Source organism: Cebus imitator, unplaced genomic scaffold (assembly GCF_001604975.1).
Source record: "Cebus imitator isolate Cc_AM_T3 unplaced genomic scaffold, Cebus_imitator-1.0 Scaffold370, whole genome shotgun sequence".
NCBI lineage: Eukaryota > Metazoa > Chordata > Mammalia > Primates > Cebidae > Cebus > Cebus imitator.
Genome location: NW_016107685.1, coordinates 2,056,440 through 2,066,039, shown reverse-complemented (window position 1 = coordinate 2,066,039; position 9,600 = coordinate 2,056,440). Strand labels below are relative to the sequence as shown.

The following is a 9,600-nucleotide window of genomic DNA, read 5'->3' as shown; positions in this document are numbered from 1 at the left end:
ATTTTTCTCTGTCTGACCCAGCGTCACCTCCACCCTCACCTTTCATCTGCTATTACTGCTTTCTCTTTATGGCTGTTGCTCAGACTCTCTCTCCTAACTTCAACTTCAATTTTGCTACAGAGTATCTATGACTTTTGTTAAGTCACTTGAAATGCCGATTTCTGACTCTTCCAAGTTGTAAAATGGTGTGACTAGGTCATTTTGAGAAGTTTGAAGATAAATAAGATGACATATCCAATGATAACATACTCAAATCACCTTTCTGAAATGCCTAATACATAGCACTAAATTAATACATTATATTTCTTCTCCTTGCCTTCTTCCCAACCAAACACCAGTTTTAACCTCTCCTTATAATACTTCCCAGTCTAATTCATTAGCAGTCATCCCTGACTTTCTACAATAACAACTTCTCTTACATAGTGAAGTGAAAACATGCATATCATTTCTCTGTCCTCAAAGATGCCCTCATTCAATAAAGGAAGACAGTCTCATTTTCGCCAGACTCCCAGCTTAGACTAACACCACTGTATGTAAGTGTGCACCTTCCTTTCTGTTACCTTCCTTCCCCTTCTCCCTTCTCATGTATTAAGACTTGGTGATATGCTGAAAACAGAGGCCCTATGTCTTCTCTAGGAGAAAGTCACATAAATAACTAAACTACAATTGCTGAGGGAGGCTGCTATCAAAAGTGACTTACAACATGCATGGGTGAGGAAAGACATCACAAAAAAGTTAACATCTGAGCTAGATTTTGTAAGTTAAAGAAGGTTGGATTTTCTTTAAAATATAATTTTTAGTTGAACTGAATTTCACAGTGCTAAGGAAAGGAAAAGGAAAAAAAGTAATAATAACAGCAATCAAGAAACAACCAACCAGAGAGGTAAACAAAGAGAATATCCAAGAAAAAAAGGAAAGGAAAGATAATCCTGTGTTGGGATTTACAGAGTAGTCAAGTAAAGGAGTTAAATATTCTCAGCAACAATTCACAGGCATTAAGAAGTGTAAAATTCAAAGAAGATTTGCGTATAAGAATTTTTCTTTCACCTTAAACAGTGACATAGAACACATATTATTGATCTCCTTAATTATTCAAACTTATGGATTATGTTCAGATGACACTAACTTCCCCTCCACTAGACCACCTTGAAGTGCCAGAAGACAAGTCTTTTAAAATCAGTTTTATTGTTTTATTCACTTCTTATTGGTGTTCCTAAAATGAACATACCAGCAAACAGTCTATAAAGATGACAAGCCCAAATTTAGGCTGGATTCCAGATACTTCTGCCGCCCCTTAATCCTTGTCTTGGACAGGCATACTGTATCTCAAATATTTTCTAATCCCTTTTACATGGCAGTTGATTCTCAGTACTCTGACAGTTCTATGCAGCTACTAATTTCTCATGCAAATGTTTTGTTGTTTAATGCTCTGAGAAGTTCACAGAAAATAGTGAAGCTTTTTAATATGTGTGAGAACCAGTGTTTCCTCTTCAAGAAGATTAAATTATTTCTTGGAGACATTCTAGATACTTGAAAGGTCTTAGTATAATAAGGCTGGGTTAAGGAAACAACACTGACATCATCAGTCCAGAAAATTTTAAACAGTTAAAAAATTGCTTAATTTCAAAAAACTGAATATTACCTACAAAGATGGAGATAAAATGCCTAAATATCAAAAAGCTTGTATAAAAATTAAATGCTTGACTTATAGTGATGATGTTATTAATACTCTTATTTCAACCAACAATAAATGCATAGAGTAAAAGTATTGTATGCTGACTGCTCAATATATATTAATTTTTAAAGCCTCAAGCATGCCTATAGGGCTAGATATTATAATTAATTAACCCTGCTCTAATTAATGGAGAAATCATGAGCCAGACAGAAAGTGACTGATCCAGGGTTTCCCTGAGGCAGTATGCTGTCATAGCCTGCAATCCTACCTCTTAAGCATACTGCTCTGGAATCTAAAAATTCAAGACATAAAATCTGGTAGCAATAAAAAATGTACACAAGTAAAATAACAAATATGCTGAACTGAGGCATGAGAGGATGGAGTTGGAAGTTAGGATGTACACCCAAAAATATTAATTAGAGAAGAGACAAGACCCAAAGTATTAGAGTAGTTCAAAATTAAAGTACCCCTTATATTAATCCCTCGGTGAGAAATCATGGGTCCATCCTGAGACCCAATGTCTCTCACAATAGACAATATTACTCTCTTGTAACTGGCAACTACTGTACAGCATATAAGGCTCTCTTGTACATGCTTTTATATTCACTACCCTTAATTTTATTGTAGATACAATAAAATTATATAATAAAATAAAGTAACAAAATAAATTTTATAATAAAATAAAATCTCCATTTTATAAAAGGTCAAGCTCCAAAATTTAGCCCACTAGAAAGTAGAAATCAGGAGTTTAAAGCCAAGTCTGTAGATTCAATTCTATCCCACAGCTTAATATCTCCAGCTTCCTCATCTCCAATAAGTTTCCTCCATGTCATGTGTTTTAATTGTTTCCAACAAGGAGTTAGATGTTTTCTTCATATGATAAGATATATTACTTACTTTTCTCTATGTGTTTTTTTCTAACACAGAGATTTTGAATAACCTCCCATCCTGAGGTGTGGAGGTTTCCTCACAGATACATCTTGATAAGCAGAGGTCTCTTCCTCTCTCTTGACAGATATATTTATCTCGAGTGATGTAAAGAGATGCAGGTTGCCTTCCTAGGCAGGGTTACAGAAGGCATCCACACTTCTGCCACCATAGATTAAAATTGTATGGTGGATTAAACTTTTGGGACCCTATGAATTTTTTCAGAAGTCATCATTTTTGCAGTTTTAGAAACATGATTTGCAGGTCCATACTCCTGTCCATTATGCCATTCACACAGTAAACATGGGTTAAGTATACTCCAAAATGTGAATTGGAAATGAGAGGAATTTTCTAAACAAATAGAACACTTCTTCCCATTAACAGGAATTCCAGTGGGAAAAATAAAAAAACTTCTTTCCATTAACCTTTCTTAACATAAATTCATTTCTTCTCCTTCCTCTCCATGTGTAAAAACCAATGTGATCAGCCAAGAGGTTGTGAAATGAATGTGGAGAATTGAGACCATTTTAGAGATGTTTTACCTAGGTAAAATCTGATAATTCTATACTCCAATGAAGAGAGGTAGTTGGTGCTGCTTGGAATGGCAGGGATGGATATTTACAGTCCTTATCTCTTGGGCAATTCTACAATAACATTGAGGTAATGTTACTCTTTAACTATTGTCCCTATCAGTCACTGAAAGTTCACCATGCCCTAATGGAGATGTATAGAATGTCTGATAGATTACAGCTTTTTTTATCTCAACATCTTTCCAATCATGTCTTATTTATTTACTTATTTACTTACTTAGTTTTTATTTGAGATGGGATCCCACCCGGTCACCAAGGCTGGAGTGTAGTGGCACCATCTTGGCTCACTGCAACCTTCACCTCCTGAGGTCAAGATATCCTCTGTCCTCAACCTCCTGAGTAGTTGGGACTACAGGCGTGCACCATGCCACCTGGTTAATTTTTATATTTTTGGTAGAGATAGGATTTTGCCATGTTGCCAAGGCTGGTCTCAAACTCGTGAGCTCATGCTATCTGCCTGCTTTGGCCTCCAAAACTGTTGAGATTATAGGCGTGAACCACTGTGCCCGCCTTATCTTCTTTGAACTACTCAATGCTCTCTCTTGCTAGAGAAATGGGAAACATTACCCACATATGTACTTTAAAGTTATTATGGGAATTAGTTTAAATCGTGATAATACAATTTGTTATTATATTATTTTATTTTAGTCATATACCTATCTGTGAGTCATGACTCTACATTTTCTTGTTGTATTGAAGACCAAATTGAACTAGTCATGGACTGGGAGAAGATAAATGACTCGGTTGATAGTACTAGGCAGAGGAATTTATAGCCCCTCTCAGTCAACAATCTGTTAACTTGATGTTTTTTACAACAGGTTATTTTTGTGTCATCTCCCTAGGCCAAATACGCAGACTACAGACATGAGAAAATGTTCAACAGCAGTCAATTCACCCCAAAATATTTTCTGCTGACTGGTCTCCCTGGTCTGGAGCCACATTATCCCTGGTTCATCTTTCCATTCTGTTCCACATATCTTGTGGCCCTCATGGGTAATAGCCTGATCCTGACTGTGATAAAGAGAAGCATCTCTCTGCACCAGCCAATGTACCTGTTCTTAGCTATGCTGGCCTTTGCAGAGCTTGGTGTCTCTGCCTCTACACTGCCCACTGTGCTGGGCATCTTCCTTTTTATTGTCAACAAGATCTGCTTTGAAGCCTGCCTTTTGCAGATGTTTTCCATACATTCGTTTTCCATCATGGAGTCAGGAGTTCTGCTGGCCATGTCTGTGGACCACTTTGTGGCCATTTACAACCCACTGCGGTACACTGCTATCATGACCTTGCCCCGTATTGCTGGTACTGGTGCTGCCCTTGGACTGAAGAGTGTGATGCTCATGTTTCCAATGCCCTTTCTCCTTAAGCGTCTGCCCTTCTGTGGCCACAACACCCTCTCTCACTCCTACTGTCTGCACTCAGATTTAATTCAGCTGCCCTGTGGGGACACTCGTCCTAACAGCATTCTGGGGCTCTGCATCGTCACTTCCACTTTTGGACTGGACTTCCTGCTCATTGTTGTCTCTTATGTGCTGATTCTCTACACGGTGCTGGGCATTACTTCTGGGGAGGGGCAGTGGAAAGCCCTCAACACGTGTGTATCACACATCTGTGCAGTCCTTGGATATTACGTGCCCATGATCAGTGGGTCTCCAGTACACCATTTCCTGAAGCATGCTGCACCTGCTGTTCACCTCCTACTGGCCAGTGTCTATCTTCTGGTGCCACCTGTGCTCAACCCCATCATCTACAGTGTTAAGACCAAGCAGATTCGTCAGGGGTTGATCCAGCTCTTTCTTCAAAGAAAATATTAATGGAGTTAGGGCTGATGAGATGGTGTTCCTCTAGCCAATTAGTTTCATTACCAAAGGCAATCCAGGGAGAGAGAATGTGCTGGTCACCTTGTCAATGTTAAAGAGCTTTGAAAATGCTTGAGCCCTGGAGGTGGAGGTTGCAGTGAGCCAGTAAGCTGAGATCATGCCACTACCCTCCATCCTGGAAGACAGAGTGAGACTGTCTCTCTCTCTCTCTCTCTCTCTCTCTCTCTCTCACACACACACACACACACACACACACACACACACGCACACACACACAAAAGCTGCATATTGATGAATGTGTGGGCAGCACACACTTTCATAAGCTGCAGTCTAAATTGGTCTTTTGTCCATATGCTCTTTAGTCCAGAAATTCTAAATCTTAGCACTGCCCTCGTTTTTACACTCTAATGTTTGTTCATGGTAACAGATACTTGAATGAGAATTTTCACCTTAGCAATATTTGAAATAGAGTTAAAAAAATTAACTATCTACCAATTAATGTATAAATGATTAAATAAACTAGAATTTATCTGTACTATGGAATATTCTTTAGTAATGCAAAAAGGATCCAGATTAATAGGTGTCCAAGGCTTAAGTAAAATAACAAAGTACTGGATTATATTTTGTGACTCATAGATGTGTATGTGTATAGAAATACCTATCACAATGATTTTTTTGTCAGATTATTTAAGCACATAAAAACTGATTTGTTTATGTGTGCAAAAACAGACACAAAATAACAATAAAGGTTCTTTTGGAGAGTTCTTTGACTGTGAAGAGAAAAACAAAAGAAATTCTCAATATTTAAAACTTCAAAAATAATACATTCAATACTATCTTCTGTTATTAAAATTGTATATTTTATTATCTGTGTATATATATGGTATGTTACAGATATTTATGTATGTGTGTTACAGATATATGTGTATGTACAGATATATATGTGTGTGTATATATATATACATCTGTAATATACACACATACATATCTGTAATACATAAACATATATACACAATAAAATTTACAATTTTAATAGCAGAAGGCTTTAATAAGTCTTCAGTATATATTGACAACTTCAGAAAATTAGAAGAAAACTAGGTCTAAGACCAAAGCCCTATAGCTGAGAATAAGCCCAGAGGGGAGAATTTTAGAAATTAGGAATTTATGTCTACAGGAATGCTGGCCTTGAGAAATAGCACTAACTCCTCCATCTAAGACCTTATTTAAAGAACTTATTGTAGATGGACATTGAGATGAAAAAGTGTAGGGCAGAGAAGATACATTGTTCATGATAGTTACCGTTAATCGCTTGAGAATTTAAAATTTGAGGTTTCACGAGTTGTACTAAGTTGAAGTCATTGTAACATAACAGGCGGAACATTAGTAGAGCAAGAAAGGAGGGGCAAATCTTTTGAGAGCTTTGCTTTCCTTGGATATGTAGGGGCCTGAATTTCCAAGTGTCCCTGTCTGCCTCCTGGTAGCCTTCAATGGCTGACAAGACTAGATTGTCCCTCCCCTTCCATTCCATTATACATTCTAACACTTGTTGCTTGTCTCGTATCACATATGATATCTATAGTAAGGTAATTATCTGCACACTGCTTTTTCTTTTCTTTTCTTTTTTTTTATCTATTGTTCACTTCATGCACCCATTGACTTCTATAGTGCCTAAAGCAGTTCAGGTATTAAATAAATAATTGGGAAATGAAGAAATGAATTATTGAGTCTATAAATCCAGTCAGACCTACATATATTCCCCAGACCCTTATGTTTATTTCATAGAAATCTAATATTAACCATTAACCTCTTTTATTGTGTGCATTAACACCATTTGAAGATACTGTGTGCATCCTTTATTCTTTCTCTCCCCTCTGTTTCTATGACTACAATTTTCTTTTCTTCTCTGACTTCTTTTGGTTCACATTTTAAAGATGTCCTCAAAACCTAAGGATGTTCTCCTAGAAATTACTATACTCTAAACTTCTCAATAACACAAATTGTCTTAATACAAACCTCATCCTCAGTGTCAGGATTTGTGCTAGGGTTAAACATTCCCAGTTATATTTGGGAGACTTTTAGAAGAACACATGCATGTTTTAATACTAACCATTATATAGAAAATCTATAGTAATAGTTTTGGTGTGGTGTGTGAGTTAGAAGAGTACATTTGGAAAAAGTTTGAAAGTAAGAGATGTGTGAGGCTGTTGCCAAAGTTGTAATGGTTTGAATACAATAATTTATAAGATCTTTATATCTCTGTGAGGTATATTGTTTACATTATAAAGGAAATAATAAATCATGAAAATAGATTTGAATTCACATATCTATAATTTTAAATTTCTCACCCTTAAATGACTTGATACTTGCCTCAAATTGTGATGGAGACAAATTCAGACTGAAGATTTGAGTATGGATTCCTTTCTCCTTACAGAGTTTAATATTATAATTTTAATAAGTTTTTCATGCATGTAGTTTCTTTTTCCTATGGGAATATCTCCAGAGTCCTCATGACTCTACTTTTTTCCTTCATAAGCATGTCCATTCTGCCTAGTTATCATCCTCACTTCCAACTCCATCCCACCCACTAATATCTCTCCTTAGGGGAAGGAATCTGATGATTGGTAACACTGCAACTCTCTTCTCTTTTTCTCAGACTTATTGACATTCAAGTTAGCATTTTAGGATGTATATATGTTCTATCATACACAAAATAGGAAGTTTCTGAAAGCGATAGGAATAAAAAGCTTTGTCTGTCTTTCCCTTCTGTAACCTACAATTGTACCACTCTCTACCACGTAGATGTAATTTTAATCAGTGGCTCATAACCCAATGATAACTCCATGCCTCTAATTCGTCTCACTGTTTACATGCCTGTCTTGTAAAAATGGTTTTACCTCAATAAATTCGTGAGATCTCACCTGAGACATTCATGCAGGTGGATGTCCCAGAGTTGGAAGAGAGCACTTCTGGATTTCGAGGACTGTACACCATAATTTTCTTCACTTTACACTGAGTGACAATACCAATATAAATCCACATGCCTTATCCTGAATGTTTTGCCATTCAGTGAGATTAAGGTTTTTCTCCCCACCTATTTATTGTAGGAGATAACTCTGTTTATCATACTAAGATCAGTATTGGCTTTTTTTTAGCTGTTCTCTATGTTCTCTTTCCCACATGGGTTTAATTAGTCTGATAGCCACTTTAGTGGATCATACTTCTGGATATTTTATAAACATCCCAACATTCCTCTGAATTGTTAAATAGACATTGCCTTTGGGACTCAGGCATTTGATGCTTACATTCCTATTTACCTTAATGAAAAGTATTTATGTTTACTACTCCAGTAGCATCTGTTACATAAGTTTTATTATCACCTTCACCTACAGGCTGGATTCATTGCTCCCTGTGGTCCCGGCATGCTCATTTTTTGCATGATGCTAGACACTGTGCCTATAGTAAAATGGCAGAAGGCCCTCCTAATGTTTGTTTGTGCTCTTGTACTTACAAACAATCATTGTCTTCTAGTTGTACTACATAGGACTGCCTGTGCAGTCCCTGCACTTCTGCAGACTGTTATTTCCAAGCATTCTTCTTTTTTCCCACCTGCAATTAATTCAATATCTAGAGCATAAAAATGCAAAAGAAATGAAAGAGAATTTTTTCTCATTGACTTTCCATAAGAGGGTTAACAAACATCATAGTAGCAAGGGCCTTTGAGCTATAGACTTCTGAATCACTCCAAGCTACAGTGATGCCAGCATCGGGTATTCAGGCCATTGCATGGCTTTGTGTCATTATTGCTAAGCTATAAGGCATATTGGATGGAGGATGAGTGAAACGAGGGAGGTTCCCCTTCACATGAAAAAAACTAATGAAGATATTAAAACAAACAAGAAGGCGGAATGGAATAAAAACTTGAGCTTAGTTTTTTCCAGGTAGAGAGAGCAGCATTCTTGACATTAAACCCTTCAAAAACAAATCAAGTATATTTGAAGAAGTTGTGTGGCATGTTCCCATGAGGTTTTATGACACTATATAAAGTTAGATAGATATTTGGATTTCCGGGGTCAACCTAGGCTAATAGCTAATATCCCTAGGTTAATCCTTTTCTCCTTTAAATATTCTACCTTACCCCACAAATTAGATGAATCCCCAACATTAATGTAGATTAATGGTGAACAGAAGGAGATACGGATTGTTTTTTACTACTGCATCAAACTGTACCTGGGTTCTGTTAGTAATCAAAATGATTGTTTTTTTTAGTGCAAGCGATCTATGAGTCAGGTCACTTCATGATTCTAATCTGAATCTGATAAACTATAATATAACATATAATTTATTTAAAACTGAAATTACACTAGACTCTTTGCCTATCTGCAATTTAACATTTTATTTTATTTTAAGCTCAGGGTGTATTTTCAGGATGTGCAGGTCTGTTACATAAATGTGTGCCGTGGTTTTTTGCTGCACCTAACCATCATCTAGGTATTAAGCTCAGTATGCATTAGCTATATTTCCTGATGCTCTCCCTCTCCTGACCCGCACCCCGACAGGCCCCAGAGTGTGATGTTGTTACTCTTGTGTCCAT

The 9,600-nt window shown here is 36.8% G+C and overlaps 1 protein-coding gene across 1 annotated transcript; it reads left to right on the top strand.

The window, feature by feature from the left end:
* Positions 1-4,064: 4,064 nt before the first annotated feature.
* LOC108288302 (olfactory receptor 51I2-like) lies at positions 4,065-5,003 on the top strand. Its single transcript, XM_017507184.1, has one exon. The coding sequence runs from the start codon at positions 4,065-4,067 to the stop codon at positions 5,001-5,003; it is 939 nt and encodes a 312-aa protein (XP_017362673.1).
* The last annotated feature ends 4,597 nt before the right edge of the window (positions 5,004-9,600 follow it).

Bases quoted from the DNA above. Each gene is read 5' to 3' on its own strand.
- LOC108288302 (XM_017507184.1), top strand. From the start codon at position 4,065: ATGTTCAACAGCAGTCAATTCACCCCAAAATATTTTCTGCTGACTGGT.